The sequence below is a fragment of the Lepisma saccharinum genome, chromosome 6, assembly GCF_977018435.1.
Source record: "Lepisma saccharinum chromosome 6, izLepSacc3.1, whole genome shotgun sequence".
Taxonomy (NCBI): domain Eukaryota; kingdom Metazoa; phylum Arthropoda; class Insecta; order Zygentoma; family Lepismatidae; genus Lepisma; species Lepisma saccharinum.
In genome coordinates, this window is record NC_139234.1 from 10,221,621 (window position 1) to 10,240,381 (window position 18,761).

At 38.1% G+C, this 18,761-nt stretch overlaps 1 protein-coding gene across 1 annotated transcript; it reads left to right on the forward strand.

Annotated features, from left to right (window-relative positions):
* Positions 1-8: 8 nt before the first annotated feature.
* On the forward strand, positions 9-17,027 carry LOC145988558 (uncharacterized). Its single transcript, XM_083123492.1, has 5 exons — positions 9-170; positions 1,499-1,682; positions 7,799-9,065; positions 11,883-12,131; positions 13,482-17,027. The coding sequence occupies exons 1-5, from the start codon at positions 9-11 to the stop codon at positions 14,269-14,271; spliced, it is 2,652 nt and encodes an 883-aa protein (XP_082979618.1). The 3' UTR covers positions 14,272-17,027.
* The last annotated feature ends 1,734 nt before the right edge of the window (positions 17,028-18,761 follow it).

Consider the following 18,761-nt stretch of genomic DNA (forward strand, 5'->3'; position numbering starts at 1 on the left):
ATAGGATGATGTCCGACACCGCCTCTCACAGGGAAGCAATTGTGGCTGAAGATGGAGTCCGTGCAGTGTCGGAGCTACTGGGGACAGAAGACAACGACGCTTTGCTACAAGCAGTTGTCAAAGCCATTGGTAGATTCACCATTAAATGTTCTGAGGGTTGCGCTCAGCAGGTACTTATATATGCAAACTTCCTTTCTTGCTGCTAAACTACATTTACAAATATTTTGGTGTTGACCCAGCAACCCAGATAATTCGGAACTACTTGAAAAGAAGGTCCTGCACCCTGACCGTGTGGTCTACGGCAACAGGTTTTGTGCTCTGACTACAGGATGCAACTGGTTCGAGTCTCCTGGGGGAGGGGGAGTATAACAACTTTTCACCTGAGATTTCGACCTGTGTATGGGATCGGTGACCATCCACATCGTGAGGAAATTGGGTAGCTACAAATGAATAGTGACCCATCGTGCTGTCCACATGTCACCCATAACTGGTTGAATGATTGCCCACCTCTCCTGAGACATGTGGGAGTGAGGTTGGCAGTCGGTAGGTAGGCCTTACCCTTCACGGACTGTTGCTCCATGGGTTAATATTATTTACTGGGGAAAAAAGGATGACGTTGTGTGCTCCAGTCCTAACAATAAAAAAAATCAGCGACTATGGGACTCGGTGCACTGGCCACTCATCACCAAACAGAAGTCTCCTCAGGAAGCCTTGACTCTCAAAGGGCTGTTGCATCTTGGAGTTTAGAGTTAAAACTTAGAAGAGATTCAAAGCACTTAAATACATAAAAATATTTTGTTGTGTAAATAGACAACAAAATTGCAGCATTGTATGTTTAATTCTGATTCTGGCTGCTTCTCAATAATGGCCATTTTCACATTTCTCATTGGTGTCTATCAAGAGAAGTTCCAATGTGTGTGTTCAGAATTGGTTTGATATTCACACTTAAATGAATTTGTAAGACTTTTTTAAGTTCGATTTTTTAAAAGAAATTTAATTCTACTTTGTGTGGAACTAGGCCTATGGTTAAACTGGGATCTGTATCTCTATGTGCAGGTATCCCATCTGGGACCCCTTGATCACAACGTAACAGTGTTATCACTGTGGCATTGGGAAGACTGCAAAGTGTTTTGAAGTCCGCTGGTTAATCTGGACTTGACCTACAATTTAAAATGGGACCCGAACTGCTGTGCACTGGGAATGAAACCTAGGACCCCTTGATTATAAGGTGACAGTGTAACCAGTGCACCATCAGGGGATGACTTAAATTGATTTAAAATATCTGTAGTTTTTCAGAATTGATAAATTTCCTGTTTCCTTCATATCAGTACTGTAAACAACACTGAAACATTTCAGGTTTATCTAGAAATTTATGCAAAAATACCTGGAAATAACAGAACATTGTTTATGCAAAACGAATGTGAATCCTATTCTATTAGTGTTGCTAGCACATGCCACTAATTCTGCTTTTTTTATTATTATTTTTTTTTTATTGCAGGTCCAAGGTGACGGAAAGGGATTTGAATGCCTTGTTTCACACATCACGAACCCATTGGTACGAGAGGAAGCTTTGACATCTGTAATCAATCTGTCTCAAGTTTCATCAGCTCGGCCAACGCTTGGTAATGCTGGAGCAGTGAATGTTTTTATTTTGGAATTACAAGCACCAGATTCAAAGCAAGGTAATCTCTTCACCTGTCAAGTAGACAAAGACTTAATTAATCTTAGTCTATATTTTTTGTGTCTTGCTTTATTGTTTTCATTCCTGTGTAAAATGGCCACTACGTGCTGTATTTGAAATTTCCTAAATAAATTAAATGTTAGAACACATTAGGTTAGGGCTACAGGTGGAAGATTTACTGACAGTGCAACACTACACTTAACTTTTCCTGTTAAGTACAGTTTTTGATGGTAAAATATCTTGCAATGGTCTAAAATACAATGTAAAGAAAAAGTAAGATGAAATGGCATCACGTGGCAGTTCCAAAAAGTATCAAGTAAGCCTTATACAAGGATAAACAATTTGTATGTCACCTGTTGTAGTAAAATTTTCAGAAATCAGTTCATGTAAATCCCAGGATGGAAACGTTGATGTACTCTCACTCTCATTTCCAACTTGAAGGAAATGGATCAAGTCTATCCTGGTCTAGAATTACCTTCTATTTCAAAACTGAAGTTGCCAGGTTCTGTATCCTTTGGCTACTTTATCAAGATCTCTTTATGACATTTCCACAGTCACAAACAAAACTTTAAATGTGAAAGATAAGCAAGGAAAGAAACAAGTCACAGTTCAGGCATGGTAATGGGACAAACTGTTACAAGTCAGAAGAGCAGTGAGCTTAAGTAGATGAAGGAGGATGGCAGCATCATGAGGAAAAGCATTAGCTGGCTATAGAAATAACCCATATTCATATTGCATATCTACTGAAATTGGGTAAGAGGTATAAATAATTTAGGTGTTACTCATTAATTATACATCCATGCCTTAACCATGTTCAGAACCTGGGACCTCTGTGCAAGTTAAACAGAATTATTGTATATTTAGGAAAGATGTGAATTTTAACCATGTTTCCACTTTGAATTTAGTCTATCTATCTCTTCTCATCTCTTTATCCACTCTCTGTGCAACTTCATGGTTGCAGCTGTCTGTTGTTGACTGGTTGCAACCATCATTGCACGTGCATATAAGATTTTCATGCTGCAAATCACAGCACATACCACAGTACCATCTTCTACAGATAAGCCATTTCTAGCACCACCAAGTCAGAGTGGTTAGCACATCATGCCAGTTAACTCATCCTAGGTCTCCCAACATTCTGATGGGGTCGCCCCCTGGTTACCAAAACCAGAACCGAGCCAATCAGTGCCTCAGTAGCAGACCGGAGCTTACAAACCTTGGCGCATATAATCTCTCAATATGGAAAAAGACACAGGATCTTTCAAGTAACATATTTATTCAATACAGTCAAAGTTATGGTACTTACAATCATTAGCTTTCTCCAGATGCACCTGTATCGTACAATTACACTGATTGGCCTAATATATTACGTTAGTATATATGTAAAGAAAGCAGGATTCACTCAACTCTGTTTCACACGATAAGCATTACCTCCTGATCCAAGCAACACAAAAAGGTTTGGTGGGATTTTACTGCTGGCTGAAACTTGGCTTTGTCCACCATGTGTCTCACTTGCAGGACAAACTGTTTTCCACTACCTGCCAGTCCAAGCAGTACAAAAGAACTGAACTAACCTCCCAGCCACTGCACAGACAACAGACTTCCACTTTTGAAGTCATGTGACTGCTGGGAGAGCTCTGATTGGTTGGTGTAACCAGCAGTATGGTTCCCTACCCAGGTGGTTGTTGTGTGTCCACCATCTTGGAAAAATCCTATAATGGTCGAATTTGTTTATATTTAATGATAGAATTTTGTGATTTTACATTTTTTTGCTTTTAATGAATGAGATTGCCTGGAATTAATTGTTAACAGTTAAGAAATGGTTTTCAAAGTATTTTTGGGTCTGTAACTTTGTGAGTTAGTGCTTAATTAACATCATTTTGAAAATGGGTGACTATGTGCTTGGAACAATGGTTTAGCCATAAAAAGAAATACATAAATTTGGAGGTACAGTCAACTCTCGATTCTACGACCCCGGATATAACAACCCTCTCGAAGTAACGATCCTTTTCCCGGGAACCGTGAAAAATTTGGAAAAAGGTTGAAAAATAGAAGGAAATCGGCCGAAAAATACATTTTTTGCACTCATTTTATTCACACTCATTCCCTTCACGAGTGGTCTAGCACTCGCAATTGGGTCTGTTCTAAAAATAGACACCACCACACCAAGCTTGAGTGATATCCAATAGCACTTGACCTCTACCCTCCCCTCCCCCAAGTGTGCCAATGTTACCCCGCACCCGACAGCCACTACCCAACGTGTTAGCTTGTTTTGCCATTGTGATTTCGCTTGCTCTTGTATATGAGAAGATCGAATGTGCTTGGATGTTATTTTAAATCGACCTTGACTTGTTTCCTTGTCCTAAGAGCTGCTGACAACTGGATTGGGGGGGGGGGGGGAAGGAGAGCAGTCGGAAATGACTGTACTGGACTGGCAGGTCAAGCTCTTTCATCGATAAATACACCACCTTGAGAAATTAGAGATAAATCGCAGGAATGTTTCAAAATACAGATGCGTGGTGCCTGGAAGTCTGCACCATCTGTCCAGCTCTGACCTAGAGTTCAGCAGGTTCCCGTGAGTGAGCAACTCTTGGCCTTGTAGCCGACAACTTCCGGTAACTGCTTTCATTCAAAACGTGTTCTTTGTCCCCTGTAACGCTTCATAAAAAAGTGAAACTGTTCGAGATAATCAAAGCCACATAGGCCAAGTAAAGATCGTCAACCTGCTTAATGATTTGCCATCCAAGCTTCTGCAATAGTTTACTTCAATCTTACGTGCATCATAACTCCCGTTTCCCACTTCATACGTTTTCCTAACTGTTCCGATGTCGTAATATTTGCCAAAAAAGTGTTCAGTTGGCTGAGTGACTTCTCTCTTTCTTCCTCTCAGCAATGGTATGGGGGGAGGGGGTGGCGATGCCGATTGTTTCAGCGACGATTTTCTTGCTTGTGTGTTCACACGGAGTGATTATAGGTGAGGGTAGAAGTGAACCCCTCTTCCTTTCCTTTGACCAGTTCTGGGTACATTCTTGAAAACTAACAAAACCATATGACAAGTAAAAAAGAAAAGAAAAAAAAAGTGACCACCCCCTTTTCTCAGCTCATTCTCTGCCATTGGTGTGCACGGCAATGTGATAATTGCAGAATTCAGGTCCTATTTTTTTTAATGTTGTCCGTATTTTTGTCTGTTGCGTAGTAAAATGTAAAGCAAGGGTAATTTCTTTCTTCTTCACACTGCTGATAAAAGTTTCGTCTTCGACAGTTGCGTTATCTTGAAATGCTGAGGATTTTATCTTCGACCACCTGTTGCTCGAACTTCCAGCCCGCCTCCTTGTTTTTACGCTGCAGCTGACACCAGTGTTTTGTCTAGCATCTACAAAGCTGTCCCTTGCCGATAAAAGCAATGAATCATCCAGAGCGAAGCAAAGAGTCATTGTTTTGAATCTCGCAAAGCTGTTTTGATTTGAAGATAAGGAAATGATCTCCAGAAAGAAAAACAAGAGTTAAAACAACTTCATGTTCTTCACCTTCTGATAAGCAAAACTGTAAATTTTATTTTGCATCTGACAAGAATAAACTTCCTCAACACTTGGAGCATGTTGGAAGGAAATGCACACAATATAATCGCCGCTTTTCTTGAGAACCAGTCATGTGGGAGGAAAAAAAAAGTGCTCAATGTAGGAATGGAAGCTGAGACCGATTTAAAGAAACATTATTCAAGGAGTAAACATTTGGAGGAGATGTTTGACATTGAGAATACTCTTAAATCGAACATTAAATCGTCGATTAACGTGAGAGTAAATAACGATCTCCCATTTTGATATCTGAAAATGTGCAGGTTTCATAAAGCTTGTTTTGAGTTCATTTTATGCTGATGGGCTAATTGGGACTAAATATACAGTTTAAAGTGAAATCCAATTCCAAACCCGAATGATTATCGACTGCGACACTGTTTAATGTGTCCTAGAATACACATTGGGTGAAAACAGATTGCAAGTTGTGTGTTTCCTTTTTCAGGATGGATTACAATGCAAGTCGAGGAAGGAGTTTTTGGACTGCTCCCTTGAATGGGGGAGGGGGGGGGGTGACTATGAAGTTGGTTGAAGTAAAGAAAACGTGACTTTTTTACGATGTATTTTACACAACCGAACCAGAACAAAATTTACAGCCCGTCTTTTTTTTCTTTTTTCTGGTGCCCAGAAAGCTTGTGTTGTTTCTCCTGACAGATCTTATCTTACCAGTTAATCTCGTAACAGACAATGCTCCAGTAAACCCATATAAAATCCAACATTCATTCTGCCCGATTATCTCCCTACTTTTGTTGGCGCCAGTGTGACTGGTGTCAAGATTCTTTGAGTTTCGCTTGCAATAAGCGAGAGATTGTTTTCCTTTCCATAGGTCTCAGTGCAAACAGGTTTCTCATGAACTAGAATTGTAAGAATTTCCTGGAAGACCAACGACTGTGCACAATTGAAAGGAAGTAACATTATTTTAAATCCTTTTTTGTGAAAACGTTTTCAAATTCTATTTTCTTTCTCACATGCATCCTGTGCATAACAGGTTGTATAACTACCAGGATAAATGGTGTTACAATCTCCTAGGAATCTTTGTGTTCGTTTGAGCTCCGTTTAAACTGAAAATTGGTGCAAATTCCAATAACGACCCTTTTCCTGGGAACTGTGAAAGGTCGTTGTATCGAGAGTTGACTGTATTGTATTTTGTTTCTCCTCTTTATATATGCATATAACAGTTGGGCTGAAAAGTTCGTAGGCTAACATAGTAAAAAATATTTTTAAAATTCGATTTTATTATTCAATATAGTTGCCTTCGAGGGCGATACAACGATTATAGCGGTCATACAATTTTTCGATGCCATTTTTATAGTACGATTTCTCTTTAGCCTCAAAATAGGCCTCAGTTTCGGCGATTACCTCTTCATCAGTGCTAAATTTCTTTCCAGCGAGCATTCTTTTAAGGTCTGCAAACAGGAAAAAGTCACTGGGGGCCAGATCTGGAGAATATGGTGGATGGGGAAGCAATTTTATTACGGTTGAATATCGCTAAACATTGCTCCGAATCATCAAAACGTTGTTGCTTTTGATCGATTGTGAGCACGCGCGGCACCCATTTTGCACACAGCTTTCGCATGTTCAAATATTCATGCACAATATGTCCAACACGTTCCTTTGATATTTTTAAAGTCTCAGCTATCTCGATCAACTTCACTTTACGATCATTTAAAATTATTTTGTGGACTTTTTTGATGTTTTCGTCGGTAACATCCTCTTTGGGGCGTCCACTGCGTGCATCGTCTTCGATGCTCATTTCGCCTCATTTAAATTTAGCAAACCACTTCTCAACGGTTGATTTTCCTGGTGCAGAGTCCGAATAATGTTTATCAAGCCAAGCCTTGGCTTCAACAGTATTTTTTTTTGCCAAAAAGCAATGCTTTATTAACACACGAAATTATTTTTTTATCCATTTTTTCACAATAACAAAAGCTGCTTCACTCACAATGCTATATCTCACGAACTAATTATCCGGCAGCTGTGAAATTTATACACGTATCTTTTGAAGGTTAGTACTAAGTAAAAATCACATGGATTTAATTCTAGTAACGCCATCTATGAGTCAGCCTACGAACTTTTCAGCCCAACTGTTATATGGGGATTGAAGTAAAATTTGTACATAATACATGAAAATTTGTCCTAGTTTAATTTGTTAATGATTTAACTGCCGAAAGAAAATAAAAAATTGCAAATTCATGTTTTGTACAGCCTGCTCTAAGGTTGATTGTACCAGGGCCCCGGTTTCAAATTCCAGCCTGGTTATGAATGTTTGTGAGTGTCCATTCATCATATCATCACTCACCCCCATCTTCACAAAATTGCTTAAAGTGACACAAAAATGAAGTAAAATAAAGCAAATCAATTAATGTAGCATCACCATCTGCCGTAGTTCCAGACTATGACCGTGTTACAAACACATTTTCACAAGAATTTTCCTGATAACAGTTTTCCTTTATAGTAAATTTTTCTTTTTGCAGCAACATAAAGTTGTATACTTCATTTGTGTAAAGTGTATAACACAATTATGTAACAATTTATATTTTTTTTCCAGATTTTGATCGAGTGGTCACAGCATTGTGCCTATTTTGTCGTGAATCTGTGAATAGGATGAAAATCCGGGAGGCTGGTGGACTACAAAACTTGCTGAACATCTTGAAGGATGAGGAGAAACAAACTGTACATGACAGAGTCATGAATGCACTGATGAACTTTTTATTCGACGAACTGAGTTTGAAAATGCTTCTGGACGAAGGACTCGTTACAGTCCTCGTAAAGCACCTGAAGTTGCACGTTAAGAAGAATGGCAAGTGTCATCTGTTCAGCAAAATGAGCACTGAACGTTCAGGAGTTATAGAGAGTCGGACTTCTTCCTTTGACTCTGAAGGTTACGGTACATTGTGCGAGATGGAGACAGAGTGTAATGTGAAGACCAATTCTGATGCTGACTTTTTTAGTGCCGAAGGTGATACCAAAGGTGCTCCATCACGTTGTAGGCGTTTGTCTGTTAAAACGTTCCGTGTGAACAGTCCGAGCTATCAAGCTGTTCAGAGCGAGTACGGGGAAGGCTTGCAGTGGTCCGGTGCGTTGTCGTACAGAGAAGATTGGAGTCCAGGAAGTCCGAGCAGCCTCTATTTTTCTCCAGGGTCTTCCCCATCGAGCCACGGGGTTAGAATGTCTCCACAAGGAAGCACAGGGTGGAGCTGGGAGTCATCCGTTGGAACTTGGAGCCCCGTGTCTGCCGGTTTCAGTTCACCGAACTCTAATTTTTCTGAACCGATGGACGAAAGTGGTCAGTACTCACCAGTCTATGAAGATGATGATGATGATGATGATGATGAAGAACTAGTTTCAATTTGTGCATCATCACAGTTATTTTCTAGTCAAGGAGAATCTACGAATGTCTCTTCCGAGGAAGATGTCATCATGAGCAGAACATCGGAGCCTGCAAGGTGTGAACTGGCGACAGGGAAAAGGTCCAGCTCGGTGCTGTCTCCTCCTCTGGGAGATGATACTGTCTCGACACCAAAGAAAACACGATACATGTCTGAAGGTGAAGATGTTCATATTGGCTTTGCAGACGAAGAGAGCTTCGAAATGCATTCTCCACCGAGGGACCCTGAATGTCCACCTGTGGAAGGTGACAAAACGGAAAACCTGAAGGTTCGTTGGCTGCTGATTTTGCTTTCCAGAGTGTCTCATATGGATTTTTCCGTCGATGAACTTGTCGCGAGTGATAGTATCCAGGCACTGCTTGACTACTTGGTGCTTATTGTAAACCCTGAAAACAGGGCAGGTCGAGTACTGACTCGTATTGCAAGGTATGTGCTTCTGGTTTATCTCTGTAACAATTGATTTAGTTGAAGTCACATGTTTTCATTAGAGCTGAACCAATACTGCATCAGTATTGTAACAGGAGGCATCAGCTGGAATTGAATCACTGATACTGTCTTAAGTGTCTTCCATAGGCTGCAAAATGTAGTTTTTATTACTTCTGCAACAATGCAGTGGGTACAAATAATTAAATTATCTCTTGCTTAATTAAGAATATTTTTAAACAAATCTGGTAGATTGCTATGGTACGTAGTTATAAATACTGTCACAAGATTTTGATGAAGTAACAGAATGTGTTTTCACAGATACATATTGTCTACACAAAGCACTAATTATTGTTAAGAATTAACACCTTTGGCCTACACACATGCCCTCAGTCTCTGTGGACACTCATAAGTTGCATGATGCAATTTATTGAGAGGAAAATGCCACATCCTAACAATACTGGGGTGCCTTTTTCTTGAAAGCACAGCCCACAATTTGTAGTCCATAGGGTGGAGGTTGGGACTGATGAGAGGAAAATGAAGTCGGGCACATACGTCTCAAGTCACTGCTTATGTGCCTTATGTGCTGGTGCAGAATTCTGCTGAAAGCTCGAGTACTGGCCACGAGGGAGATAGTTGCTGAGATCCTTGCCCGTTGTCTCCAGGACTGTCTCCTGGTACCCTCAGGCTGAAGTTTTGACCCCTTTATCGCAGATATGGAGCTCAGTGGTGGCATTATAACACCCCTCACCATCACACCATGATTGAAACAGGGTGGTGGCACCCTCTGGAACCTTGTAGCTTTCTTACTAGTTTCTCATGAATTCATGGCATACACCCTTTCATTTTGCCACAGTAAATGTTTTTTCTCATCGAACAGAATTCTCCTGTGCCCATTTTCTGCATAACACTCCAGTAGGCACTTTGGCTTTATTGCCCTCGGATGCTTTAAATCAGCGGTGAGAAATAAACCTGTATGTTGTTTGTAAGCTTTCAGACCTAGGTCAATTTGCAAACACGTGAGACATGGACATTTTGGAAATGTTCAAAGGCCATCACTGATTACTTGTGTGCCGGATTTCATCAGTTGCACAGTCATTATGGTGGATGGCCGGTCTTTGCCTGGTCCTGTCATTCGCTGTTCCAGTGTCAGTGGAATGCTGAACCTCTGAGATTCAAAGCTTCTGGAGCATCTTGAAAATTTCGCCTGCTGACTTTCCTACCTTATAGCTTTCGTACTCGCCCTATTCCCTCATGAAAGCTAAACACAAACGTTCTATCACTTCTGTAGCTCAACTAGCAACGATTCACATATTCTTTCTTGCCTAGTGAAGTTGGTGATCTTGAACATAGACCTGGAGCCACCAACACCACCTAGCCACCTTCCTGACAGTATTTATGGTAAGACTAGGTATAGTTGGAATGCAAGCCTTATATATTAAAGTTTATACATATTCTGAACTACTTTGAATGGTTTCAATATCCAAGTATCAATATTGGTTGCAGTCGGTAAGAATATCACCTCAGCCCTAGTTTTTCATGTATTCATTAATGTTAGTATGGTGTAGAACTGCTGTGTTTTCTTGATGGCACTCGATCAGTTTATTTACAAAGACAAATAAATAAGGCAAAGATTACACTGGACAATACATCTTTATAAAAGTCATGCATCTTGATACAAGGTCTCCAGTTTTTTAAAGATGCTGACGTGCTGAACATAAGTATGATTTGATTTGATTTGTTTTACTTCGCTTTTTGTGCCACTTTTGGCTAATTTGCGAAGATGGAGATGAGTGATGATATGATGAAATTGATGGATGGACACTCACAAATATCCATGCCCAGGCCAGGATCCGAACCCGGGACCCCTAACGTCGTAGTGTGATGTGCTAACCACTCTGCCACAGGGGTCAGCGAACATAAGTATGCGAATGAGAATGCAAAAATTGAGTACTTTTTTTAGGAATCTGCTATAGTTTCTTACACAATGGAGGAATGTGTACATGCAACATATCCATAAGAGTCAACTTCTGCTTCTGACTTTGTTTTGTGGAAAAAAATGTCTCAACTAATTACTAAGATAGGCCTATACATGTTTAATATGAAGAAGACTTCAACCTTCATTTATACTGAACAAAATGAGGTATTCTCCCAGATATAGTGGTACCTTTTATTCAAGGGATACTGGGTTCGATCTCTGGTGGAGGAGGCCCAAGTAGCCTATCTGAGTACAGTGCCCTTAAAACAAACCTTGACTTTCTTTAGGTGGTATTTTAGATTTTTGAGATATTAATTTTTCTTTTAGTGAAGTATATAATTTCTGAATTCACACTGAAACAGGTCAGGCCATACTGAGATCACTACAGCAGAGAATTCGGGCATATAAATGTTAGATCATCATGATAATTAGGCATATACTTACTTTTTTCTTTTTAGTTACTCACGGTTACGTCACATCATGTGGCTTCCTGAAGAGTTAAGGAAAGACTAGTAAATATTTAAGACAAGTGGGTTAAAAGAGTAAAAATGGGAGGTAAAGACAAACCACTTCCTTTATGCTCTATCTCAGGCTGGCAACTTGCATATTGTGGAGTGATATTCATATTATGTTTATCAAATTTGAGTTGATCACCTGTTTGAAAATTAGTCTGTTATGAATTTTGAGACTTGATCTCTCTCTCACTCTTTATTGCTTTTTTGTGTGAAAGAATAACTTACCTCTTGAAATTTTAAAAATATTTCAGAACTCTCTTGGTTTTCAACCTGACAGATGTCTCCTTATTCACTGCCAAGTCATCACCAATTTTTGTTTGTTTTCAGGAACACACACTACTTCGTACCGCTTGTACTCCAGCGCTTCATTCTGCACGTCTTCAACAGACTGAACTTCAGTATCCACGAGGGCTGCAGGAAGTGCAGGAGCCTAAACAGCCTAGGAGAGGCTATTCTCTCGCAGCTGACGATCCTTGCAGAGTCGGGCTTTGGTGAAGGGAATCTGGCCTACAACTTGTTGAAAGGAGACATCGACACTAGAAAGACCGTCGCACTCTCAGTCCCATTCGTTATCAGGTAAATGATCTAGCGAATGCTTCTGTGAATGTTTGTGATAGTTGTTCATTTTTAGCATGCCATGTTATCTTGACATTAACTGTTATCTAGTGTTTCAACTGTTACATATTTTAACACTACATTTTAAGAGAGTACCACGTCTTTCATCTATCTATTGGCCATTGGTCGGGATTGAACCTACAACAGATTTGTGCTTTCTATTACAAATCCTGTGTGCTAATAAACTACTACTAGCGATAGGAGGGTGCCATGCAGTAATTGTATGCCAGATCATAAGTTCTCAAGTCGAAAATGTTGTGTATAAAAAAATAATCACGCTGTACAAATTACAACTTTGCCCGCAATGTGTAAAAAAGCCACAATGGCAATCACGCTGTATGAATTATAACTTTGACAGTGACGTAAAGAAAAGCCAATCGCATTGTATAAAACAGAGTAATAGCGGTGTGGAGATATTCTGTGGCTTAGCTTAATGGGAGCCGTGGTTGTAAGTTTTTGCAATGCATGTCAATTGGATTGTTTTCAAATAAATTTCAAGCATGTTTGTATGTGAAAGTTAATAATAACCTGAAATTACTAACCCAGACTTGTTTTTGACATTTTGCATGAGTAAGTGTATGTGGTTTAAGTCTGAAAAGTAAACATCCCAGTAAGGAAGTTTGTCCCCTGCTATTCTCCAGCTGCAAGTAGTGCTACGAGGATTGATAGGCGGTCACAGTTGGTTAGCACACTCAGTGCCCAGAATTTTTGAAAGAGAGGGGGCACGTGTACCTGTACTAATTTTAATATCAGTCCTCATTTTGCCATATTTTCCTGTTTGACTTTATTTTTAATACTGGCCCAAAGGAAGGGGAGGGAGTTATGACCCCTACCAACCCACCCTTGGGCCACTGAGCACACTAGATACTAGATTTGTAAGAATCACAGGTTCTGATGTACATTTGATCTCCACCACTAGCCAAAAAGAAAGGATCATGCACAAATCTTACAAAAAGTAGCCTTTGTCGAATTGACTGAAATTTTTACGTGTTGTTGCTTATGTTGATCAAAAGTCCCAATGGGCATAACCCTTGGGAATGTAAGGTTTTCCCACTACAATCATTAAAGTCAGAAATATGTACTAGTACTGAGGCTCAGGATAACAATGAATTGCATGCAGTCTCTGCAGTTTATGTTAGTTACCTTACAGGATGCTTGGTGCTTTTTGGAATTAGCATTACAACTTTTTTTTGTAATTTGTCTCTTTCTGCGCTTTCTGGCCTAGCCTAAGTAATATCTTCTTATTCATAATTTTTAAAGTGCATTTGTAACTGTTAAAGTAATCTTATTAACTATTATATTTTGTTACAGAACAAGGAAGTTACTGAAGAAACTGCTCGTGAGCTGCAGTGGTCTCAAAATAATCTTTGGTGTATTGCAGACGGGTAACTCGGAAGAGTTTTCATATGCAGTGTTAGGTTTGTCGAAGTTGGCTCTCTCGGTTGGAGTGAAAACGATTGCAGGGAAGGTGGGTGCCTCAGTGAAGCAGACTCCTAACATAAGCTACTGCAATTGGAAGGAGTTACAGCATGACGTGCAGTTCCTATTGGATGATGGCTCAACTATTTCGGGCAATAGAGATGTTCTAAGCAAGAAATCTCCTGTGTTTGATGTGATGCTGAATGGCTCGTTTCGTGAATCGAAGCAGAGTATCGTCAGAGTTCAGGAGACCTCTTTCTCGTGCATGGTGTACCTCATGCACTTTCTGTGCGAGTGCAACTGCTCCATTACACGTAATGTGTCCTTAGACACTGCTCTAGAAGTGATTTCAGAATCCAATAAGTTCTTGTTGCCATCACTTCATGAACGCATGTGTGAAGACGTTGTGAAACATCACATAAAGCCGAGTACGGTGTCCGAAATCTGTGCATGGTGCATAAGCACTCCGCAACAGGAGACGTCTTCGTTTCAATCCCTCTGCTTGGAGACTGTAAAATATCTGCTTGTTGGTGAAATTCGACCTCAGGACAGGGTTCATATATTCCGTTCACTCATGGAGTGTGGTTGCAGGGTTCAGGTACACGAATGGATTGATAGATTAATTTTTGAGCAGCTGTCTATCTACTGCTATGGATATGTGGTTGAGCGATCTGTATTTTAATAATGTAATAATATGTTCAATAATGCATTGCTAGCTTTTTGAAGACAGTGTAATTTCAAGCCTGTGGCATTGAATTATGATTTTCCACAATGTTATTCCAATCATATAAGTTAAGAGGAACACTCTTCTAAAAACATGTAGAACATGTACTATGTGGCCAAGTATGTTGAAGTTCTGGATGTTCATTTTCGTGTTCTTCATGAATGTCAGATAATCATCATTCATCCTTATTGTTGCAATTAGGAAAATGCGTAAAATACAAATACATAAATATGTATGGTGTGAAAAAAGTATTGTATTTCCTCAGTCCTCCTATTCGAATAACCAATTAATTATGAAGTAAGTTGTGATATTGAGGACAAAAGTGTTGTCCACATGCAATAACTTTCAATAATGGAGGCAGTGGACCTTTGAAATTAATTGGTTGGGAGAATAAGAGGAGCATCGTGGAAGAAAAAGCTTTTCTCAACACAATATTTTCTCTGGGTTTACCACAGTACATCTTGCAAAATAAGGGTTCACTATATTTCTCAAGCCACTAAGTGAATTTGGAAAGTAAGTGCTGGTAAAAAGAAAACTATTTACTTTTATTATATTGGTCATTCCTTGGACTAGTTTTTGTTTTCGCATAGTTGCCACATTTAATAAGGTGTTTATCATAATAGTTTTCCAATTTCTGTATCTCCTTCCTGTAGAAAGAGGTTGCTGTGAAGTTCTGCACTACAGTCTTGACATCATTATCCCTGAACAAGTGCTGGGAATTCCTTACCTGCAAGGCCATGTAACAGTCTCAAACTGTGCTGGAAATATTAAAATCATCATTGATCGCAGACAACTAGCTGCAGTGTCTTTTTTCTGACCCATTCCCTCACCCGTGGCATTTTCACTATGAAGCTCACAAATATGATAATGAATGCCACCTGATTTCACATTTCTTGCATTCAAGAAATGGATAAGGGTCCACATTCCATAGGTGGCAGGCTGTTTTATCACCATAGAGATCTTGCAGACCAAAGTGAACAAGCAACATGGGCACCATCTAGTCTGCAGAAAAGCATCACTGCACATGTGCAACCAAGAGACCGATGTGACATAATACCGCTATTGAGAAAATGGACCAGTCCAAATGACATGGAAGTGGCAAGTGGTTGTTCTGTCTCTTCAGTATGAAAGATTACATTTATTTCTCTAGATTCATTTCCAAGTAATGAGTGCTGCTTCTCACTTCAATCTGAAAGCATCCTGAAACATAAACATATTAAACACACATACACAACAATATGTACACATGATCTCAAGTTCTCGTAATGGTTTCTGACTTGACAGTGAATAAGGAAAGTTAAGAGTTTATTAGTGAAATTACGATTGTAACTCTGCAGTGAAAATATTCGTAATAGTCACTTACTTTATGTCGGTGGTGTATTCTGAAAATGACCTGGTTTACAGCAACAATCTTTATTTATTGTACATATTTGTTATATATTAATTAGATATAATAGAAATAAAAGACCAATGCAGACATGCAAGGAAAGCAAAAGCTGAAGACTGACAACTTCACATAGTCGGTTTACTGATAGTATGCCAGGTAACATGGGAGAATATGCCACAGGTTTTTACATACACACACACACTTCATTGTAAGATAATTCTTTACACAAGCTGACTCTTCATAGAAGTGGAATTTTTCAGATTTGTTTGTATTTATTATTTTTACAGAAAAAGCAATGAACTTCCAGAGTAGTCATGTATATTTTTTTGACAAGTTACAAACTCAACATGCATTTACAGTGGAAATTTAAAACTCTCTCACATTTGCATATTGTTTCCTATTATATATTCTGTTTGATTCATGGCATAATTGTACAGTGCAGCACCATGTAATAATAAGGAAATTGATTTCATTATATTTACGGTTGGGACATTTGGAAGCACAAATATTATATCAACTTTTAATAAGTTAATTATAGGGTGAAATAATGAGAATTGCAAAATATAGCACTACTAGTCAATTATTGATATTTTGTTAGTAAGTATTTTGTGTTTCAAGTAACAGTATTTTTTTTACACAAATATTGTTTCCATTTTTCATTTCTTTATTTGCTGTTGTTATATGGTACTTTTTTTGTCATGCTGTTGTATTTACATTGATATGATACACTTGTTTTCGTGGACAAGAAACTTTTGAAAACATAATATTTCATGTACTGTACATTTGTAAGTTAATAGACGCAGATTGTGTTAGTTTTGTACCAGTTTATTTATTGGCAGTATTCTTTATCATAAAATGGTTGTAATTTTTTACTTGACTTACTTATAAATGTGTGATGGGGTTATGCAGGAAGGACTCCACACATTCTCAGTCTCAGCTATGGTTTACGTGATTATAGTCAGTGCAGGGGTGGTGCCACCCCTTAATTTTCTTCTGCACTCCTTTTTCAAAACCTACTTACAACTGAAAATACTATTAACTTTTGTAGTGCCATATTAGGTTATGACTTAATAAAATCATGTCATCATATTGAGAATGTTAGGTATTGAAACCAGTATTGTTGTATACAGCAGGCAAATTGTTGATCCCAATCAAAAAGAGAAAGCATTTACTTTCCTGTACTGGCTGGAGTCTATAAAGATCAGCAGCTGTTGTCTTTTGTGAGCATTCTTGTTAAGAATTGTTCTTCACCTTGTTAATTAAGCTGGTCCTGTAGTGATTTTCGAATAATTCCCTACAGCTTTGTGTGTGTTGCTTTATGTTTTCATTCTTGAGCGTTGTTGATATATATATATATATATTCATTTCACATTCTTGTTTGTATGTTTACACTGTATGACCACTTTTCTGGAGCATAAGACATAATATGTGGCATTCACCTGCATTGAACATGCTTTGTTCATTTCAAATTACAAAATATTTGGTGAAAATGAAGCATCACTAGTAGTCTTCAGTCTACAAGAAGTTTATTGATATTTTATGTAGTGATGAAAGTGATGATGCATGCTTCGTGTTTTCTTGAATTTCGACATCACACCCCCTAAATTTCACCCAGCATTCGTAAATGATAATGAAATCCTGGCGCCGCCACTGAATCTGTGATATGTCTACCTTTCCTATATTTCTCAACACACCCTAATTTATATTAATTTTGGTGCTCAATTTAGTTTAACATACCTGGATGTGATCAGCATCATGCAATGTAATGTATTTTTCTTATCCTATTTATTCTTCACAATAATAAGTTAAAGTAGTAATAATGAATTCAATATAAATGAACATAATATTTTTTTATTAACTTCTGAAATGATCATAAAGATATTGTTTCCAAAATTTCCCTTTACACAAAAAAATATTGTTAGAAAACAAAAAGGATAAAGCCAAATGGCACTATGAAAAAAAAGTACAACTCAAAACCCAAAAATTATAATAAAATATTCAGCTTTAACACAAACTTTTGTGTTTTGTGGTGGTTAAATCACCTTTTTTTGTACTACCATATTGTAAAGTTTACAAATGTCACAATGAAACTCGTAAAAATGTGCACAAAATAAAAAAAATATTGCAGCAAATAAGCCTAGAAAAAAGATAATTCTCAAAGTATTTCTAAAATATCTTACTTGGACAAACGAAAAAGAGAAAAATAAAATTGCAAATATATTGAAGAATACAATTATATTTTGGAAAACAAACCATTTATGTTTTAACTTTCTTTCTTTCCTTGTATCTTCGTAAATTATCATAAAGTAGGAACAATATCATATAATAGTAAAAATGCAAACAAAAAATCTTAGAGAATATTACGATACTTTGGTACAAAAAATAATATTTCTATTCTCCACCCTCCTATTATCACAAAGTGAAAAATAATGGAACACAGCAAATATCACAAGACAGCGACTACAAAAACACTCCTACAAATAGACACAGATTATGTTATAAGAGTATTTTCCTCTCCTTATTTAAATATTACAAAGCAAAATAAATGGCACTTGGTAATAATCACAGATATCAATACATATTTGTACATATTCCATAGTATCTATCAGAAGTTGAAATATAATCATGGGTGATATTTTGAGCACCAACGATATTTTCTCTTCTTTTCCTCACTAACATATATCACAAGGCACATTGGGTGGAGTATAAAACCATTAATTTAGCAAAAAAATCCAAAATAAGGTATCATTTTCCACCTATAACCATGTAACTGTGGAAAGGCCTATCCTTCCTTTCCACTATCTCTGATGACATCGAGGGGTTATAATATTTGTACTATTATCTACTTCAAAATGTTTATAGTGAAGAAAAATAATGGTTCATTTCTTTAGATCATTCTTATTCTTTCTCATATCACTCTTTCGTGTCCATATGAACCAGTAACACAGTGTAATGAATATATGACATTTGAATTTTGTTCTTCCACAAAATATTATTCAACTAACAACAAACTGAAAAATAGAGCCTTGTCTTTTATTGACGTACAGGTACATAAACATCT

Coding starts and splice junctions, on each gene's coding strand:
- LOC145988558 (XM_083123492.1), top strand. CDS start 9: ATGTCCGACACCGCCTCTCACAGGGAAGCAATTGTGGCTGAAGATGGA. Junction 1,683..7,798: donor AGCACCAGATTCAAAGCAAG/GTAATCTCTTCA, acceptor TTTTTTTTCCAG/ATTTTGATCGAGTGGTCACA. Junction 9,066..11,882: donor GTACTGACTCGTATTGCAAG/GTATGTGCTTCT, acceptor GTTTGTTTTCAG/GAACACACACTACTTCGTAC.